We start from the raw sequence: 22,096 nt of genomic DNA, 5'->3' as shown, positions 1-22,096 counted from the left end.
CATGTCTGAACACCGATTTTTTTCCAGATAGTTGTATAAAGTTCATACTTCGGTCATGCAGCGCTAAAAAGAAAACAAAAAAGGTTTAAGTATCTGCAGCTTTTTTTTTTTTTTTTTTAAAACAGAATACCTTGGATATTCTAAATAGTCAAAATACTACCTCCTAAAATACAAAGGTACGTTTTTGCAAAAACATAACTTGACGATTGTCATTTGCCATTTGTTGCCCAAAGAAATCGCGAGCAGTTTCCAGCTGCTCCTGGGAGCCCGGGCCCGGCTGCTGACAGCCGTCCCTGCAGTGGGCACCCCACTTCCCCGGCTGGCTCTGCCGTCCCGGGCAGCTGCCTGGGGTGTGCTTACTGCGTCGCACCACAGGAGCTGACAGTGCAACACAACTTCTCCTTTTAGACCCCACTCAGTGCTCGCCCTGTGTAGCTGAGAAACCAAAATGCCCGCGGGATCTGCACGGTGTCACTCTGCTTTGCTATTGCTTCTCTCCTCCGCGCCCCTGTGGGCAGCTGAGATTTCCTGCAGGAATGAAGATGGGGAGGCAGTCGATTGGTAAGTAAATACCGCGCAGGGGAGAAATGCTGGGTGAGTAAATAGCACTTGAGATTAAACTGTGTGAAGCAGGCAGATCACTGAGAAGTAATGCATAGCAATCACTGTTTTAATCCCGTTTGCCTGTGAGTAGTAGCTGAATTTTGCATTTGGAAAACCTAGGGTAAGTTATTGAAATGTGATTTTGTTTCACTGAACCAACCACCCTACTGCATTATGACTAACTGCAAAATAATCACCAGTTTACACAGCGTTCACGTCTCACCATCAAAGGGAGCGTAACCTGTGTTCGGGTGCCAAGGCTGTGCTCACCGGCAGCAGCCCCAGGGGTGCCCAGCCCCTGCCAGGGCTCCAACACATGCTCCTCTGCCTGAGGGAACCGAGCCGAGCAGGGAGAACACCCATATGTTGCCCTTAGCCTCGTCACTCGTACCCTGAAAGCAGCGTGGTGGGACTTGTCCCCTTGGTGCGGGGGCTGAGGGGGAGCAGAGGCCGAGCGTCCCCGGGAGGGCTGCGGGAGAGGTGTGGGACAGGGGCGGCAGTGTGGGAAAGCGCCATCTGAGTGAGGAGCAGAGGTCGTTCCCTGCTGCCGGCGCATTAGTGCTGGTACTGTCCCACTGCCAGCAGCGAGCTTGAGTTTGGGTATTAAATGATTAACTGGATTAATGTGCTTTGAAGACAAAAAATGCAAAGTATAATTACATAATATCCAGCCCAGGTTTAAAAAGAGACACAACAGCTCTTAAAGAGCATGGAATCCTCACAAAGATAAATATCAACCAATTTCAAAAGAAAAGTGTCTTTCTTATGGAACAATGATTAGTTTGGATACAAGTGATAAAGAAGTAGGTGCTGTGCTTGCACATCCCTTCCCTCGCTCACAGAGCGAACTGCAGGGAAGGCAGGAGCTCCTCACACCACAGCAGGCTGCACAAGCGGGAGCATAAAGCCGGCTTCGCCCCATATTCGCATAGCATCAAACGTAGGAGGGTCCAGCCCATCCCTGTGACTTGTCACCCTCGCCAAGGCCCTTCTGGATAATTTTTTCAGGAATCAGACTCTCAGTTGGTGCAGCTACCCAGCGACTTAAAGGTATGAGAAATTTCATTTCGCCTCAGCCTGCAGCTACTCCTTGCAGAATGAGTCTGTGCTAAAACTAAAAAGAAACCAGACCAAACCCCAAACAAACAAAAAAACCCAAACAAACAAACAAAAACCCAAAAAACATTGCCCATCCATTTCTTAAATTAACATAATTTTTGTATCCAAATTCTCTGAGAAATACTTTGAAAGCTGTGGCTAGGAGTAATTCATCTGTGCCTCCGTGTGAACACCAGTGACGTGGGACCCATTCCAGATGGGAACTCGGGGGTCTGCCCAGGTAAAACTGCGTTCTTTTCTGACAAATGTAGTAGGAAGGGCAGGGGGATTTCCTTTCCCATGTGCTGTGATCAAATGAAAAAGAAGCTTGCCTACTGCAGTGGCCATCCTAGTTTATTGACAAGAAATAGTCAGCTTTGGCCTGATTCTGGATTTGGTTGCTACGAAGCTGGTAAGAGAAGCAGAACTGAAACTGCTGAGAAAAGCTTCCTCTTAACCAAAAGATGTCAATGCCCTTTCAAACAAACATAGCACTGCAGGTTTTATATTCAGCTAGCAAGAGCTTTATGTGAGTTCCTCCTATTCAGTGGTTTAATCATGCAATATTCCATACATAGCACTGCAGGTTTTATATTCAGCTAGCAAGAGCTTTATGTGAGTTCTTCCTATTCAGTGGTTTAATCATGCAATATTCCATAATTACTCATTTTTTGTTATTCATGCATCCTTTCATTTCCTCTAAACCGGAGGAATCACTTGCCTTATCTGACCTGATCCCATCAGCGCTCTCCAGCCGCGCCTGCAGCTCCTACCCACCCGTAGTGCCTGTGCTGGCTAAAGTCTCCTCCGTGTTTTCATTCCCCTTGGGAGCTCATCCCACCATCTTCACTGCACCTTGCACTGGGGCTACCACAGCAAACGGCCATAGGATTGGCTCTCTAAGGAGGGCAGAGTGTCTTTCCTTCATTCTTCCAAACTCGCTGTATTCTGTGGGAAGCTTTTCATGCAAATAAAAGCCAAAACTCTGCTTTCTGAGAAGTGTTGAGACAAGGACTGAAGCCACAGATTCACATTGTTTGAGTTTATATTTGGGGGGGGGGGGTAGGAAGTAAAGATGTGATTACGTAAAGATGTGATTATTTGTAGTAAGTTAGTGTTCAGTCACAAGCAAACAATGTGACAATGCTAATCGGGTATAAGCGGATTTGCTTTTCCTTGGTTCTCAGGAAAATAACTTTCACTCTGCTCCCACAAACGCCTAAGCTCTTGAGAAACTTCCCATGCACAAATAGCAGTGAAGACTTTTATACAACTTTAAGTCCTAATACGCTTAGCTGGCTTTCTAGAAATGGCCAAAACATGTATCCACTGGGAGCTGGAAGCAATCTACTGATAGCTCAACTACTAGCATTTCTGTAAGCATACCTGCTGCCACGGATTCGTCAGATGCAAGGCTGGAAACACCCCAAGAGCATAAAGCTTCCAATACATTTCAGAGCAGTTTGGAAAGGCTTCGTATACCAGTTCCTGGATCAGCTCGTACTGCTGTAACTACCGCTATTCCTCTCCTTTCCAAGTCTTCATTTCAAGTAAAGGGATTGTTGTGACTCCCAGTGCACGGACAGCTCTCCCCAGCTTTGCTGTAGAAATCACTTTCTTCTCTTCTCTTTGATCTGTCATCAGCAACAATTGCTCTTGAGATATTTAAGGAACATCACTCAGTCAGTGGCAATGCAGGTGGATTACCAGGATCACCAGCGGCGTGTGTTTCTCTTCTGCCTGTACATGTACGTTTCCCATGGATTAAATGTTCCTCTAGCAACATCCTTTCCTGCCGCTTCTTACCTGCTTTTGGAGATACCTTTTTTGACCAATTTGAGACTGTAAATCAACTGGGCAAGGCTTGCGCCTCCTGATAGACTTGAAGGGTTAAGCACAGTCAGGCTGCATTTTTGGTAAATAGTATAGGGTTGAAAATAATGCCACTCAGTTTTTACTGTTGACATAAATAAGAAATTAGTCAAGAACTGCACTCCAAGAAAGTGGCTCAGTTAATTATATTGCAACTAATCCCATGGACTTGTGCACTGGGAAAACCTCTTTACTTCATCAGGGACATTAATATGAACTGAGCCATTTATTGACAATATTGAGTACTCTACAATTTTGAAAATATTTGTGTTTCTGGCTAATGGTTTGCAAATATCCAGTCTGCAACAGTTCAGCAGAGTGTGAGTCTGTTATGAAAAGCGGGATTGGAACAACATTATCACATGGCTGTATACTTATTTTGTGGTTTTAATATGTATAAAAATATTATGCATTTTGATAATTTTAATGCATAATTTTATCTATTTCATAAAGTTATATTGATATAATATAAAAAATGTATTGGTAAGAAGTGTCCACGTTGACCATGAGAATGTCAGACTGAGTTTGGGACCTGAGGTTCTCTACCAGAACCAGGAGCAATAGGGATTTGCTGGCTAAACAGGACTCCAAACCAGGGCTACCTCAAATTCTTTGGGGGTGCCAACAGCAGTCTGGCCACAGCAACAGGAGTTTGGTGCTGAATCAGCCTCCCTTGCTTGTTAAGAAGCAGAACAGTTTGTCTGCAGCAGGTACGGTGCTGCCAAACTGCTGCTGGTTTCTGTGCTGGGTCACCTCCTTGAGGCTGAGACATCCACACTGCACGCTGGTGGCACTGGTCCCCCACCAGCGTAGGCATCCCTGGAGTCACCCTACTCTCAAATCCTCAGGTGGGAAGGAGATATTGATTTGCACATTCCAACAGGATGGTTGTAAAAAACCAATTGCTCTTCACGGTTGCAGGTTTGCCCTTTACAAGTTGCCAAAACATGCCAAAGGAGAGATTCCCATGCTGGGACTGGAATACATGTACATGGACGCGCTGGCTCCACAGTGGCAGCTCGGTAAATACCTCATCAACATGACACAGAGTGCTCTGGGACAAACACTGAAGCAGCTGTATGAGACGTATGAATCTGAGGCAAGTAACATTTAATTATCATTTTGTTAGTACGCATACTTGATATTACATGCAAATGAAATGAAACCATCCAAAATAAGCACGTAGAGGTATGGGCGAACCTGACCAACTAGATCTACTAAAACACATCAAGGGGAGCGTCTTGACAGCGGGGCAGATTATTTGCAGTTTTGGCTACAATTAGAAATTATCCTCGAACTTCTAATTTCTAGTCAAGCCTTTCACACACTTAAGTATTGCCCATCAAAAAAATAAGCGTTGTTACATAGCCCCTTTGTCTTCTTCTCTGCAATTCATGTTAAGAAACGTCTCAAGCTGTGAACTGGCTGTGAACTCAGACCAAAGCCAGTGGTGACTATTACAGACACTTGTCCTAAGCTCTCCCATGTGCACATTTCACGCTCTGTCTCAAATCAAATCTGGGTTTTGGTCTTCCCCCTGAAATCACTGTGACTGCATCAGCAGTGGTTGCTGCTTGTTAGGCCCTTTTTTTCCCCCCACAGTCAGACACCTCATTTATGTTTGTGTGAAGCGATTATAAAATACCACAAGATCTGCCTATAGTTATTTTTTTACCATCTACATAATATTCTAGGGAGTCTGGGTGTGTCTATGCATTTCTGCTGCGGGTTAGTGGTAGGGTGTCATTAATTTATATGTAGAAGAGATTCCCAGAAGTCAGTCAAATATTGGCAATCCACTCAACCGTCATATTCCAGGTCTTGCTGTAATTGTAATAAACTGTTTACAAACTCAAAGTACATTGGGAGGGGAAGCGTGTCCCAACTCCTTTGAAGTTCTCTGTTCAGGGGGAATAAGGTGCGGCCATATGCAAATATTTTGCAAAAAAGCACTAATTGCTTGTCCTTCATAAGAACACTTGTCATGTCTATTTTTCCTCAGCAAACTTTTTCTCTGGGTCTGGTTGCTAAATCAGAGAGAGGTACAAAAAAAACAAGAGGGGAGAACTTCTTTGCAAGCAAGTGCCCCATAAACCCATGCAAATTGTCTTAGTGAGCATATTCGACCTCTTGAGGAAGAGTTACTGCAATGGTTGAAAGAGCTTCCACTTCATATTAACCGGGACCCTAATGCCGTCTTCAGGTTTATTTTACTGTAGCTTCTGCAGAGACTGTGTCAGCTGAACTGGGAGAAGGATTAGGCTTGTGATGTTCACACAGAGAAGGATTCTTTCTTCACTTCCCATCAGAAGACGTTCACTTAAATGCCTTCCTTTTACTGTATGTCATGTTTCAGAAATGTGTATTTTCCTGCAGAGGGACAGCATAGCATTTGCGATATACAATGACGAGGTCCCTGAATCAGACTCCGATGGGTGGAAAAGAGGACATACCAAAGGTACAGGGAGAGTCCCAAGCTACTATTTTCTCCTTTCTAAAGTTGTGGATAGCATCTACTTGTCTGTTTGTCTATCTGCATATATAAAATTCCTGCCTAAAGCAAAACTGGAGAATGATTTGGTTTGTGGTATATTTATATACGCTGCAGCTTCTGTTTTGGTTCTGCTATGCCTGTGCTGTGTTGAAAAACTCTCAGGGCTTATGGACCCTTTGTTTTCAAGAGCTGAAACTCAAATAGCTCCTTTCAGCGAGTACAGACCACATCGTCCTGAGCCTCATGGCAACAGCAGTACAAGATGTGAAGCGAACGGCACCCTAAACATATACCCCTCCAAACTCTCTGACTCTCTCTGGGGCAAGAAGCTGCTGCCAAGATCACAGAAGCACTGAAGTATGCAGTTAAAGCGAAGCAAGACTTTAAATAAGCGTTAACTTCAGTGGAGGTCTAAACGTTCCCTTGAAGCAGATGGGATTTGCCCAGCCTGACTCTGGGCTGAACACATTTTGCAGGGCTGTATTTCCAGGCTGCAGCAATCGGGAGGGCTGGGGAGCCGTGCTCCTCCCCGGGGCACCCTGCTGCAGGGGGAGGCATAGCCCGTCTCTCTGCTGCTTCCTGGTGAGGAGAATTTGGTCTGGGGAAGAAGACATGGTGTTGATGGAGCCTGTTTTCCCCTTACGCAGTGAATATATGAAGGGAAGGAAAATGAGCAGTGGAGAGAGGGTCACAGTCACTAAATCATCAGGCCAAAATTTGAGTGGAGAAAGGTTTTGAAAAGATAGTTTTTTTAAAAAGAAACATGGGAACAGTTTGAGTTAGGCTATGCAGGAGAGAATTAATGCAATTTTAAGACGATATCAGTGTCTCCTCTAATCCATTGATCTACTCTAGAGCCGGTTTACTGTAGACATTAACGCACTGAGGTGTGGTGTCTGCAGCAGCAAATCCGAAGTAGAACACAGCTCAATCGTCTCAGGGCTTTTTCCTCCTCAATTCGTTTGCAATAACTTTTTTTTTTTTAACAGGATTTCTGCTCTTGGACAAATCACAAGGCTTCTGGGTGATTCACAGCGTGCCCTTGTTCCCTCCCATCCCTGAGGATGGTTATGGGTATCCAGCTACTGGGGAGTCCTACGGACAGACAGCCCTCTGTATAACCTTCAAATATGACCAGTTCACAGAAATAGGTATGAAACACTTCTCCCTAACAAAGCCTTTGCCCGACCACACCCCTCTGACTGCTTTCCTTGAGACTTCACCTCAAAAATTGCTTGTTCTTGTCCTTTGTTGTCAGATTGGGAAACCAAGTGGGGCCTGGAAACAGTATTCTTGGCTTCAGTTATGTTTATCCAACAATTTCCTGTGTGAATGTGGGAAATTCACTCTTCCACTCTTTCTCCATCTCCCCATGGGGACTATTGTGATACTAATAGTCACGAGTGCATATCGAGGGTAAACTCAGTCCGTGCATACAAAATGCTTTGGAAATACAAAGTAGGATGATTAATCATTTTTGACATTAATAGCTCATTCAGCTCCAATCGTCTGCAGTTCTAAAAATGTAAGGCAACCGCTGCTTGAGCTGGAGTAGTAGCCTTGACTCGTCTGAAATACAAAGTATGGAATAAATACCACCCAGAATTTCCCCAGGTACTTTTTGCCACATAAAATACCAATACTAAAAATAACACACCCCAAAATCTATACCCGTAAGATTCAGAACAATCTGACAGTGATACCTGGTACTGGAATCCTGAAGAGGGACTTGCAAAAGGTATTACAAGAAGTCACACCGGCATGCTCCTTAAAGCTTTTCACACTTTTTCACTCTTTTCTCAGTTACCAACCTCAAATGATATTAATGAAACATACACGCTGTGCAAATGGCCAGGCTGGCCACACCCCACAGCTACCTAAACCAGGTTCCTGTTTGTGGCAGTGCATCTATGCGTGTGTTTAGGGAAAGAGGACAAGAAAATGAGATGTGTACACTAATGCTTTTCCTGCTCCATCCTCCCAGCTTCTGGTAATCTGTGGTTCAGGGATTTCCTGAGCCGGAAAGACTGGAAAGTTCTTGATGGACCGGTCTTCCGTGAACTCATCTAATGAGCCCATTTGTTCCCTTGCTCTTTACCATATCCATGGCAAGGACTTCTACAGTTAAGCTGCCCACTGTACAGAAAAGTACATTTCTTCTGCAAATTCAATCCAGATGCTGAAAGTCAAGCTCTGTTCTCCCTAAAACCAAACTAGACCCTTTGGCAGCTCTTCTGTTTGTATTTGGCTTGGCAACTGTAACTGACTGGAAACTAGTCCTGTAAATACGGACAGGCTTGGATTTACACATGCTGTCTGAGCGCTCTGTGACTGCTTAGAGCTTGAAGATGAGCATGGGTGGAAGTGGGGGTGGACCGAGACCACTGGCTAACAGTTCTGCTAAGAATAATGAGGTGTAAGAGGAAAAACCTGAGCATGCTCTCCCAGCCAGTCTATGTGCTGCAGGGCTAGCTGGAATACAAAGCAATTAAACAAGTTTTTGGTTGCTAAAATACTTTGACGCTGAACTCCTCCAGGAGATAGGCTGTGAAGTTTAAGAAGGATTTACGTTTTCTTTCCAGGGCAGAACTTTACTCTCCTGATTGCTTCGCTTTAACCCATTTTAATTTTGCATGTGTTCATTTCTTTGGGTTTTTCTCAGACCAACAGATGCTGAGTTATAATCCAGGAATCTACAGCTGTTCCATCCCTAATATCTTCCAAGCTGATCTCCCAAATCTGCAGAAGCTCTGTGCAGGGTCCAGGCTGCCCTCACCCCCCTTGCGTCACCTCTCCAAGCTCCAGTCAGCTCACGGAGAAACCTTTCTCCACTTTGCAAAGTCACACTTGTTCATAGATGGTAAGAGAACCTGTTGCTCTATCTTATCACACACTCAAGCAAGAAATAAGCAGTTAATATATTCTTTGTCAATTAGTATTTTCTTCGAGGGGGAAAAAAAATAATTCAGCTTCAGAAGTAAATGTAGCAAGGGGCAAGGAATGGTGTCCTATCATAATATTCTCTCGGCCCCACAAAGCAAAAAGCTGTCTGGTCCTTCAAATGCCTTGAGGTGTTCAACAATGGGATTTTCAGAAAATTTATTTCCTGTTATTCAACAGTAATAACAAAGAACAGAAATGGGGTTTGACTCATCTGCTTTTTTTCTGTTATGAGGAAGACTTGACATTTTTTTCCTTTCCTTTTTTTTCTGCTGATTGTTTGTAACAGGTTTTCCAGAAGGAGGGAAAGTACAAACGAACTTATGAAGCAAAAGTCAAAATAAGGGGAGGGGGCAAAATCCCCTCTGTCTCACTTTATTTACTAAAAAGAAATGAGCCCATCTTAGGTGATGCTTTTCAGTCTCCTCTTAAATGAAGGAATATGAAAGACTAATTTCCCACACCCTGTGTTATTCCACAGATATCTACATGGCCTGGATGGCTCAGAAACTGGAGACCGATTTATTGGCTGAATCCTGGCAGCATTCCGGCCAAAAACTTCCCTCAAATTGCTCTCTCAACTACCACGTCTACAACATAAACCTAATAGGGATGCCATTGAATTCCACTTTTTATTCCATTAATGATCATTCCAAATGGGCTGTTTCAAGGGAATACAAAGATCAGTGGACCTGCATTGGAGACTTGAACCGTGCTGCCGAGCAAGCTTGGAGAAGTGGTGGGTTCGTCTGCACGCAGAACGAACACATCTACAAAGCCTTCAGGAATTTGATAATCCACTATGAAAGTTGCACTGAGGCTTCCACATTGATATAACAAACCATTCCTCCCAAACAGCCCAGCCCCTCCTTACATAGAAAGTGTAGGAAATGTCTCCCTTATATTTTCACTCTGAAAAACAGCCCTTTGAGTTGCCAGATGTGTTAGACCTTCATCTTGTTAGCTATAAAAGCAGGCAGTTTGCAGATAAATTATGGCTGTTTTTCTCTGGGTGCCAGCCCAGCAGGCTCCGTGTGTGCTGAGCCACGCTCTGCTCTCTCCCCGGCTCCTCTCGCCATCAGCGCCGGGACGGCACCAAAGCACAGCGCTATGAGCTGTGAGTGACCATGCAAAGGCGTCCCTGGGGCAACTTGTGAGTGACGCTGGAGGCAGGACGGGAGGGACAACCGCAACCTGTCTTGTTAGCTAGGTTGTCAGGGCTGGGCCCTTAGCAAGAGAAAAGTACCCCAAAATGCTATAAAATTGCTCTGTGTTCCAGGCACTGTTGAGATCAATCACAGCATTTCTGCGCAGTTTGGGCTGAATCTCTTAAAGAGCTGACTTAATTGGATACAGACAGGGAGACGAGTAGATCTGTGGACAGGAAGGCTTCATTTTTATATGATTAATTTTTAGAGAAGCAATGAGCTTTAAATCATTTGTAACCAATAACTTGGGAGTATTTCTAGTGCTTTTATTCATGTGCAGCAATCTTATAAACAAATAAATGTGTCCAAAATATGAATAAGCAAAATAAATTGAGTGAAAATGGTCTGTTTACAGTCTCCGTCTTCCATCTTTATTGTTATTTGTGGTTGGTTACAATGTTTTATAGCTGCCAAAGGAGAAATGGAGACAATTAGGAAAAAAATGAAAAAGAAAAGAGAAGAAAATATTTGAAGGAAGATGTTATTTCACCTGCATTTTCACACTGCAACAAATGTGGCTGCTAATTTGCAATACCTCCGGTCTCAGGCTTAGGACCTGAAGTTTGCATGGACTTACTATAAAGACAAAGCTAATTTGCAAAAGCCTGATACGCTCTTGGGTTCAGATTTCAAAAGTGTATCTGTATTTAATATGTTCCTAAATATATTCATAGGGTTATATCTCGTTGGTGTTTTTTTTTCCTGGATTGCTAATATAAACTCTAGTCTGAAGAGCTGGCTGTCCCACCAACATTTGTTTTGCTGTGTTCATAGTCCATACCCCTGGTTCTCCACAACAGCGTCTTAAAAGGAAGTAGATATAAAGAAATGCCCCACAACCACAAGAAGCTGTTGAAGATTTCCTTCCCTTTTCACCCTGAAAATCGATCAAACAAGAAAGTGTACAAAGTACCAAACAAATTAATTTCAGAAGACATTTGTGCATACTTCTTGAAGAAATAAAAATAACGTATCTGGTCTGCTTAATGAGGAGAATTGTGCAGGAATAGGTGTCATATTTAGTCAATCTGGATCAAAGGCAAACCCGTGTCTCAATGAAAATAATGTAGCTAGCTTAGCAATTCTGCACGAAATAGGTCTTTTTATTTTCTCTGCGTGTGACCAAATAACATTTGGTAAATAATTTGCTCGATAATGTTTTTTCTCTGATGCTTGTCAAATTGTTTTACATATTTACTTTCCATTGTTTTACTAGCTGTGGTCAAGCAACACCTATTTGTGGCAGTGAAAATTGCCAGTGACAGAAGCTGAGCAGTGGGATGGTAGGGCAGCACTCAGACAAGCCAAGATAAAACTCGTTGCTCTTGCCCACCTCTCCACGGCAGACACTGACCTAACCTGCCTGTCTGAACTCTTGCATCTTGCCCTCAGCTTTGCATACGCATGACCTCAGTGCACAGGAATGGCAAGAAATCCTTCACTGGAGATGGTGCTGCTGAGGTTCACCGTGGTGCATCAGAGGGCACCCGGACCTATGACACAACCTGTATTTCTTATGGTAGATGCTCAGCCACAGCATTTGGGTGACAGAGTTCAACAGCAGAGTCTCCATCCTCCAGCTGTCACAACAGTGTTGCCATAGCCCTGCTCCCCAGGCTAAAAATCAACAGCTTGACTTTAAGTGCTGATTGCTATTTGCAATTATTTGATCAATTGATAGCTGTCATAAAGCTTCACAAGATTACTTACAACATTCCTCTATCATTATACCCAAGATGGGCAGCCTTCATTTTAGGTGTTACTGAGGAGGCATAAACAGCAGTGGGAAGACAGAGAGAAACTGTTGTACCACACAACATTACAAGCACCTCAATAGCCAGGTTGTGTACACACTCATTTCAGTGGTGTAGCAATAAAAAGGCTGCAGTTCTGGTTCTCTCATTTTTTGACTGTAAACAGCTTTAACTCAGTTTTGCTTTCGTTGTGTAACTTCCATATTTGCATATCCTGGTATTTCTGCTATACACATTATGAAACATGGGCAGACTCTTTGTTTCCCAAAAGAGACTGCTAATCAACAAGATAAACCATACAGATTTTGAAAGGGTTTGTGACTCTCAGGCTTCCTGTGCAATGGCAAGACCATACACCACTCACTCAACTTCATATGCCCTCACAGTGTGCACTGTGATCAGTCGTTAGTGTGAAATATTTTTGCATATTTTATATATATATTCATAGACTTTTTAGTTTTAAAATGTACTGTTCTTTTTCAAAATGCCAAACACTCAACAAATATCTGCCTGTCCCAGTGACGCTGTGCTGCCTTTGCTGTGCACTGTGACCCTTTTGACTGGACAGACCTTCTCCTGCAGAAGGGGACATCTGGCGCTGTCCCCTCTGCAATTTCAGGGGGACCTGCCCAGTAATGCTGATCCTGCAGAAGTCTTGGAGCCTGGCACGGAGAGGGGACAAAGCTGCTCTCCCGTCTGGAAACCCAGAGTGTCTTCTCCTCAGTGTTCAGGTATGGCTATTCTGGCCCTTGGGCTCTGTTCTAGTCAGACTAAATGAGAATGTTTATTATACATGAAAATGGTTTGCTGAGGGAGTAGGAGAGGCCAAAAGCAGACATTATTAACCCACTAAACATTACTGTACTGCAGCCGAGTTTGTAAGAAACAGTAGGGATCGTTGTTAGTAGGTATAAATTGCCTTGTAATCATTTCCACAAGCCAAGACTGGGTCCCAGCCCACCTGACAAACTCGCAAGGGGCAGGAAATGCAAATGCAGCCTCTCGAAATACACGCCTGCCACCCGCTCACCCACCACATCTCCTACCCTCACCCCGGCCACTGCCATCCCAGAGCAAGGGCAGAACTCTGTCTCCCTGTCACTGCTACCCGCCAAAAACCTGATGATTTTTCCATAAACCCCTGTATCCCTGAGGATGTTTCTGTAACACCAGTAATTGTGGAACATTAGGGTAGTGGTTTACTGTGTTGGAAGAGTGCAATTTTACACAGACTTAATGCAACAGGTCAAAGGATTAGACATTAGCCTCACTAAAAGAACAGCTGAAAAAAAAGAAAAAAAAAAGAAATTTGAAGACATAAGCTGTGTGAAGTTGAATTCCCGCTGGGCAATTACAATACTGGAAACCAGGCTCAGGCACTGCAGCCTGAGCCTGCTTCACAGGGTGGCCTTTATGGTGGGATTGCTTCTGGTGGCTCCACAATGACTAAATATACTGAGCCCTTATGATGGGAGTGATGAGCAATGTATTGTAGAATGTCTCAAGGACACCCGGGGCTCCATGCCAGCTGTCTTGCCGGCAAGTCGAGGGAAGCTTTGGGAGGAATTTCCCTGACTGAGCTGGGAACCTTTCGTTCTCCAAGGCATGCTAACTTAGCCTGGCACTTGTCATGGAGGTCTGAGGTGTATTTCTGAACCACAGCAAAGTCTACTTCAAAGTGTGCTAGCTTGCACTTTTAAAAAGTACAGAAGTCCTGCAAAGCCCAGGAGGTTTTGATCGTTTTGCTGTTAGTAGTGCCCGTTCTTCCAGTTATCCTTGCAAGCCACACACGCTGCTCCCCTCTCAGCACGCTTTGTGTCATCTTCTGCTCTCAAAACGGGAAGTTTCCAGTAAACCCATCTAATGTAAGTGCCTGTGTCAAACAGTGCTTCTTCAGCTTGCCTGCATGGTGAAGGGAGAGTCTTTTGTGAAGACATATGGGCCTCTCTCATCCCTCTCTGCTGTTTAAATAGCACTCCCGACAGTAATGAAAAGCTCAAGAACATCATTGTGAGAATTTGTTTTAATGTATCCAAGCATCCTTGGCGTTATTAGCATAGTCACATAATTATCCCCAGAGAAACTTACACCCATATGTTAACACCCATAAATTATTGTGTGGATCTCGTATACCTTTATTTTCAGTTTCTGGGAAAGATACATCACTGGGTACTTAGTATAGCAATTACTTCAGAATGCTTAAACTACCTATGCCCTGGGTAAAATCTTCGGGAGGCAGGGTAGTGCTGGCAGTGCCTTCTAAAAGCTCAGTGTAAGCCAAAGCCTAACTGTGCTCAGAATGTGATGCAAGAATATGATGCACCTCTTTAATTTCATAAGAGATGTCTTAAAAAGACAGGAATTTAAAAATGAGAAAAGAGATTAAGAGAAATTTACGTCAGGCACAGTGTGGAAAAAACCCACCTTGTAGCAGGGAATAAATTCTTCGTTGTACAAGGCACAGAGCCTGATCTGAGATTTCAAGCTAGGATATCAATACCAGTGTTTTCTAGATACCCCGGTAACTTGAGTCGTTTTTCTATTTAGATTGGAGATACCAGATTAAAGGCCTAATCTGCTGAATTTTCTCACAATCCTTATGACCTTGACATGAATACAGTAAAAGAAACTGCATATCAAATCAGCAATCAGTTGTAGCACTTTCAGATCCTGGCCTCAGACAGGAGCTAGCTCATAATATAATTTTTCAATTCAGGCCCATTGTATACTTATCTTTATGGTTTTTAACTGATTTATCCCAGTATTAAGAGTATGCTATTCTATGCATATTTGATATATTCATTTTGCTCAAGCTGTTAAATACAAAACATTAGGATTTGAAAAACTGTATCTTGCTTTTTATAAACAGCTGTGTTATACTTTTACTCAAGTGACTTTAGTAAATCTTTATTTTTTTCAGCTGAGTTTGACATTTCTACACAAGGAATCTGGTGACTATTCTGATTCTCCTGTAAGATGGATAAAAGTAAGGAACATTTTCCCCCTCCTTTGATCACTTTGCAGCTTGGGAACTGCAAATTAATATTCAAATATTCAAAGCTTTACTGGAGCTGACCATAGTATTTAATGTTGCCTGCTAGAGTGCTGGTGATTGCTGGTGACTGCTACAAGTGGTTCCCTGTAGTACACTTGTAGTAGCATTGCCTAATTTATTAATCACACAGTTGTGCATCATAATACAGTAATCCAAAAATGTCTTCACATGTGTTCATGCCCACAAATAAGCATGTCACATTACAGCAGTACATGGTTTCCCCATTGCATTACAAAACCTACCAAAAGCTCACAAAAAGCTGTATCATCAAGTGTTTTCTTTTTGTTCCCTACTTCTGACTTTCTAAGCTAGCTCCAAGGCTTCTTTCTGTCTGTCTTTTTTTCAGGTTTCCTTTTTGGGCTAAGATTCTGCTAGCTAAAAATCATTATTTCTCTTCATCTATTTAAAAATATATTTTTGCACTGGTATAAGTATGCTCAGCACCACTGTTCACCACTTCATGTTTAGGATTAAAAATGCCCAGCTCAGTACACATTTCAGGAACTGTTTCCTTCCCTGCTCTGAAAGCTGCTCTATTTCATGTACTGACCTTGTAAATCATAGGCATTGTGCAAAGGAAATCTGCATCTTTTCCTCTCTTGCTTTCTAACTATTCCAAATATTTCTTTCATGAAAGTCAAGGTGAGAATGAAGGAACTGTCAATTTTGCATGGGACATTTTGCAAGGAAAGACCATGGAAGAAATGCTGCACAGCAAATAGAGACAATTAGTACCGTCATGTTTCCAGCTGCCTACCAAACTGCCCCCCGCTTTACTTCCAAAAGACGTGAAAAAACAGAGAAATGGGAGAAAGGGGAGCTTGCGGGAGAAAGGGGAGCTTGCAGGAGAAATGGTGAAGAGGGAACAAGACAACTGAAGGTGAGCAAGAGAGAAAAAGCAAGGGAAGAGCAGAAGGAACATTAGGATGCGTGACACCAGGGAGGTCAGAGACCTTGAGTTTGGTGACAGAACCATTAGACTTAACCGTGCAGAAATCCAGCTAACAGAATGTTACGTTTACTATGATAGTTACTTAACATTTATCCATTTTACAGATACAGCCTCCATAGGCTATGCCACAGAGAGACAAGAATGAAAGGCATAAGCTGAAGTGACTTAGCCAAGCATTAAAAAAGCCCAACCAACAAACCAACACCCAGAGAGAAAGTCGCTACCTGTCTGTTACCAAACCTACAAGAGGTGGGGCAAGGAAAAGTCAAAAGCATTATATATGTAAAAGTAGGAGGGAGAAATTAATAAGCTAAGCTAAAGAGTTTGAACCACATATATTTGAACAAGATGCTGAACCATTTTTTTAAAAGAAGGAAGCTACTATTAAGCTTTAAAGCCAATACAAAAATACAATGAAAACAAGAGATGCAAAACATTCACAAGAGTAATTGCAGATCATTTCATTATGGATCGTGACACTAAAGCTAGCTTCATTCATTCTTGTGGCATAGAGAGAACTGCAGGCAAAAAAGCAAATACAAATACAAAGGAACATAAAGAGCGATAAGCAAACTGATGCCTTTAACACTTTGTCTTGGGATTATTATTACAGCTATATCTACAATATATATATTCTACATATATATATATCTACAATATATATTATTCTCAGGTAAAAATTAAGCTTAGTTTAGAACCCTGCCCAGTTTATACTTTCTTCCATTTCATCTGTGATCCTACTTGCTCTCCAGCACTAAATCAACCATCACTGGTCTAATATAGTTGTTTCTCACTGCACTGAGTCAAAACAAGCAAGGATTCCTAGATATTACTTACTGTCACTTGGCTCATGGTGGCCTGCTGTTTTGTCACCTCCCGGTCTTGGATCCCACAGAGGAATAAGGGCAGTATAGAACCTGTAGCTCTATAAAAGGTGTCATCTTAATATCAGAGGAGGAGCTAGGGATAAGGGGTTGGCTTCACAAATGTAAATATTTCATAATTTATTTAGTAACGTGGCTTTTCTTTTTCCCCCAGGCAAAAGCTTTAATAAAGGAATAGGTCTACTGCAACAAAGGAAACAACAGCAAAAATAGAGACAAGGACACATCCTAACCCCATTAATATCAGTGGGAATTTGCCTTCATCTTCAGTGGGAACAGAACTTCAAAGACATGGGAATAACCCATAAAACCTGAAGGATAAAATCTGAACCTTTTGTCGTCTGTAACACAAACTGTGTTTAGATGATGGTAGCGTAGTCGTGACACGGTGGAAATGTGCCCAGCAGGAGTTTTACACCCTTGGCTTGACCACAGTCTTGTCCCTGGTGCTGCCAGGGTGGCTGCAGAGAGGCCATGTGTGTGGGCAGTTTCTTTGCCAGAAGAACCTCTCTGAGGCAGGACTGTGCAGGAGCTGGGCAGAGATGAACCTCCTCTTGGTGAACACTGTCTCTCTTGCTGTTCATGGCTTTTCTTTCAGTGCCCAAATCAGGAAGAAGTGCTACCCCCACTTCTGGAGGTATTTTTGTTTGTTTGCATCTCAGTAATTTAAGATATTCTTTCAAAGCTGTCTCTGGCAGAATGAAGACTGGAAGCTGTATCTCCGCAGTCCTACCTTGTGTTGTTAGCACTGGGGAAGATGAGTGGTGTTGAATCTTTTCTTCTCCAGGGAGATTGAAGATCTCCCTCAAAAACTAAGAACACATCCTGGGTGCACTCTGTCTGCTAAATGCTGTGAAAAACCAATGTGGGAAAGCATCTCTGCAGGTCTTGTTTTGGTACTGACATCATACAGCAAAGTGGAAAGTAAAAGAACAGAGGTACCATTCTTCTGCTAACAGCAGAATTCATTTTTCTCCCTTTCCTTTGGACAACTCCTTATGCTTCTTCCATTGCCAGGATTGCATAATAAGACACAGTATCAAGTCACTGTATGATAATGTGCATAATGTACAACCTGCAGAGGCTGTTACGCTCTTGATGGATGAGTTCATCTGCACCACAAACACACAGCTCCTCATAGTCCTATTTTAGCTCTTTAAGAAAATGTCCCCCTCTGTCCTTCATTATTGGTCACCAAAATGTCTGACAACATCGACCCTTTCAAATAAACCAAATTCCAAATAAGAGTAGGTGCTTCAGGAAAATGTTCTATGGGAGTGTGTACCCTAACTAAGGCCTCCTCATAAATTTCAAATTATATTTCATATGGGATCTGCACCACCAGTCCATTGCAGGCCATATCAAGAAAAAAATGACAGACATTTTCAGAAAAGCCCCTTTAAAAGAAATATTTTTACCATATGCTAATATGTCTGTGTATATGGCAATGATTTTCAATCCTTGGGTATAGAGAGGTCTATAGACAACCTTTAAGAAAGCCACAAATATGACTACAAAATACCTGTTCACATATATTTTCCATACGTTACATTTCTTAAGGAAGCTTGTGCGTCTACTGGAAAACTATAGGGAAATTTCAAAATCTGTCCTTTTTGCAAGTCAGACCTATATTGTATGTCAAAATATACAGTTGGGGTTTTGTGGGTTTTTGTTGGGTTTTTTTTTTTTTTTTGAGAGAGAGAGCATTGCTCAGGATCCTGCAGGAACACAGAACTTATAGTTTCAATATTTTTTTCAATAAAATGTCTTTGATGCTAAATTCCTTTGGTTTCCATTTTGGTTTTCCTCATTTTTAACAATCAGCATGTATACAATCAGTCTAAGAAATGAGGCATGAAGCACGTGGTTTGGCTGCTTTGAAAATCATATAATAACGCTATTTGTGTTTGTGGGCTTAGCTTGGTAGTCCAACTAAAATGACTGTCAGCTAGATAGATAGTGCAATAAAGGTGAAACACAGAATTGCAGATAAGGAAACTAATTTTTATTTCATGGTCCCTCTCTTCTCTGGGTATATAAGCCCAGCACTTTGTGGGATCAAGTGACACTCTTAAACATAATGCTATTGAGCACAACCAATTTGATTAGTTTAGTTAAGCCAATGTGGTAAAGGCAAAGTGAAACTAAGCAGCTTCATGGCCCTTACCATGTATACTATAAGCACAGTATCTTCCCTAAGCAAGAGAAATTTCAAGGGCTAAAGCTTTTGAAGTAAGTCTGGTGCAATTTGCATAAAGTATTGTATGAAAGCTGACAATAAGATCAACTGAGTAAAAAATTAGAAGAGCTAAACTCTGGACAAATTTATGAATGCACTGCACAAATTAATATGTATTTGTACAAAATATTCAGGAGAAGAGAAATTCTTCTAAGAGAATGTAGGTGTAGCTATTACAGTGTACCAAAGAGATTAAAAAAAAATCCTGTTGATGCTATGTTCTTGTTGTGTTTGAAGAAACAATTAGAGTCTGGCGTCAAGTTTGAATGATAACTATTACTTTCTTCACACAGATTTTCTAAGCTTGAGAGACCAGTTTTCAAAAGCTCTCTAGCAAAGCTATTATGCTACCAGTATTACTCCATCAGAAGAAACTGTTAAAGGATGATCAGAAATACTGAGGGTAAGTCCTGGTTTTCCAGTATCTTCTCAGGATTTGGCTTCAAAAATGAAAGTCAGCTTTTCTGACAGTAATCTCTCATAATTACAATTTACAATGATGCAATTGACAAATTCTCAACAGCCTTGGAAATTGGACCTAATACATTCAAAGGCATAAGCCTTTAAAATGTTTCACACAGACACTTTTTGCCAATGTTCTCAACTAGAACCCATATTTTTGTTCTTCAAGAAAAAAACTCATGCCGTTTCATTGCTGATATAGTTTTGTACCTGTTACTGCTTTGAATGTGCTGTTTTAAATACTCCCAGAAGGAGGTTGTCACTGCAGATGTCCCAGACTCTGCCAAATGACTGGCTTTCCATGCAGTTCAGCCATTTCCCTCCACTGCAGCTATTAGATGCCCCAGCTTACTTCACCGTAACGCCCACTTGTGTTTTTTCCTTCTTTAGGCTTATTAAAAAAAACCCCAAACCCTAACAACTTGGACTGAAAAGAAAGCATTTTTACCAGAACAGATATTTGGATTGCTTTTACTCCAAACTCCCATAGCACTGTGTCCCAGATGGTTTAATACCGAAAAGGATTCCAGTACATCTTGTATATGGATGTATGATCATACCATTTATAATGAGAAACTTACAGCTGAAGAGCTCTAATACTGTGAAAAAAAGCATTCAAAACTGAGGAAATACAGAACTACATTTGCCTGTGCAATTTTGATTTGGCCTATGTGTGCCTGTCCTTTACAACTGGACCATCTTTCGTTTTGTGTACAAAAACTACAGCTTTCTCAGATAATGGGCAAGGTTTTTCCTGGTTTTTAATCCTTTTTTACCAAGTGTACACACTTCTGGTATTATTTATTGCTCATTAGCCAGCTGCACCCCAGAACTTAATTTTGTCATGGGAGTTTTATATGTTTAGCTCCCTGAAGTATTATGGTTCTCACATTTGGTCTAGGATATGTAGTAGTGGTACCAGTAAGTTGTATGCCTATTTGTGGAGGGATAAAGAGTATTTACTATTAACAGACTCAAACTGTTCATTTCCTTCCTTCTATGGGACCCCTTCCAGTACACTATAGCAAGTTCTGCTCCTAAACAATTTTTCTGAGTTTAATATATTACTAGTTACAAAATTAACCTGGCTTCATGCTAAGCCTTCACCTAGTAACAAAGCTTTTCTTAAAAAACGTTGAAATGCTTTTCACCCTAAGTACATAGTTTGGTTTCTGCCACACTGGTAGTACTATACGTATGTAATGTCTTTTCCAAATCACAGTAGATGCAAGCTTGTTGTGAGAATACACTGGAACATCCAGTAGCATTGAAGTTTTAGGTAGTGACTTTTAAAAATTCTTGGAAACATAGAAGTACTTAAAGCCAGATGGTTCAGGAAGCTAACAAGAGATTAACTGGCACCAAAAAGAGTAAGGAGGGTTATCTGCTGCAGCTTGCTTTTTGAAATGATAAAAATGGAAACAATTTATGAATGCAAACATGAAGGGAATAGCACTTTTCAAAGAGTTTTGAACTGCAGAGAGCTGTGGAGTGCAGGATAATACCTAGAAATACATCCAGTAGGTGAGGGTACTAGACTGACATCTCACCTGAAACAACAAAATTACCTTATTTAACTTCTGCCAACAGGCATAATAGAATGAAAGATCTTGGGCCCAAAGGAAAGCAAATCATTGTGTCACCAAGAAGATGGACTGCTTCCTTATGGACTGCTCTTCATGCAAAGCTGGAGGGGTGCTCAGAGAAACAACAGCATGGCCAATGGATGCGGTGATGTTCGTCCTTGTCAGGGTGGCAGTCTGTTCCCAGGACTACCAAGCAAAATACAGCTGAATGAACAAGTGAAAACAAAATTTTAAGTATCATCAGCCTCAGCCTGGAAAATGATACATTTAGTTGTAAAAAAAATCTAGAATGACATGCTAAAAGTCCTCAAAAGAGACCTGCAAAGAGACTATAATCCTCTGAGCAGTATATTCTAGTTAAGTTTTAAAAAAATACAACAGAACTTGGTCTTGGTAAATAACTTGTGTGCAGGATCTAGAGCAGTTTTGTTGGGATCTCCAGCAACGCCATCACTCCATCTCTCAACGATTCTGTGGTTGGCATCGTATCAACAATATCAGGCCTGCAGGTTGTGTAACAAGATAATGATGCAACCCTTAGGGATGAAGGTGGAGGTGCTGGTAGGATGACAAAGTCCCACCACCCACATACAGTAAGAAATAATTGAGATTAGGTGAGGCTGCAGTCAAACATGAAACATTAAAAATACTGTTTATTAACAATCACAGAACCAATTAAACTGAATGTATATAAACTATTTAATTAACAGATTAGAGAGCCTGAAGTGACCTGTGTGATCTTCTAGTCTAACTTCCTGTACAATGGAGAACAGATTTCCCTGAACTAGTTCCTGTCTGAACTAGATTGTATCATTTTAAGGGGGAAACATCACATCTTGATGTAAATATCAACAGAAAAGTTACCATAATTCTTGGCAACCCTCTCAATGGTTAATTATGGGTAACTATAAATTAAGATTGCAGGTCTTGGATCTTTGTCTGCTAGACC

At 41.9% G+C, this 22,096-nt stretch overlaps 1 protein-coding gene across 1 annotated transcript; it reads left to right on the top strand.

Annotated features, from left to right (window-relative positions):
- Positions 1-448: 448 nt before the first annotated feature.
- DNASE2B (deoxyribonuclease 2 beta) lies at positions 449-10,565 on the top strand (the record flags this gene model as incomplete). Its single annotated transcript, XM_082483940.1, has 6 exons — positions 449-561; positions 4,495-4,672; positions 5,950-6,031; positions 7,057-7,218; positions 8,730-8,927; positions 9,489-10,565. 6 exons carry the CDS (start codon positions 449-451, stop codon positions 9,842-9,844), a joined length of 1,089 nt encoding a protein of 362 aa, XP_082340066.1. The 3' UTR covers positions 9,845-10,565.
- Between the last annotated feature and the right edge of the window lie 11,531 nt (positions 10,566-22,096).

This window comes from Vanellus vanellus (genome assembly GCF_965231255.1).
Source record: "Vanellus vanellus genome assembly, chromosome: 5".
Classification (NCBI taxonomy): Eukaryota; Metazoa; Chordata; class Aves; order Charadriiformes; family Charadriidae; genus Vanellus; species Vanellus vanellus.
Note: the sequence above shows the minus strand (reverse complement) of the source record. Positions and strands in the feature narration are given on the sequence as shown.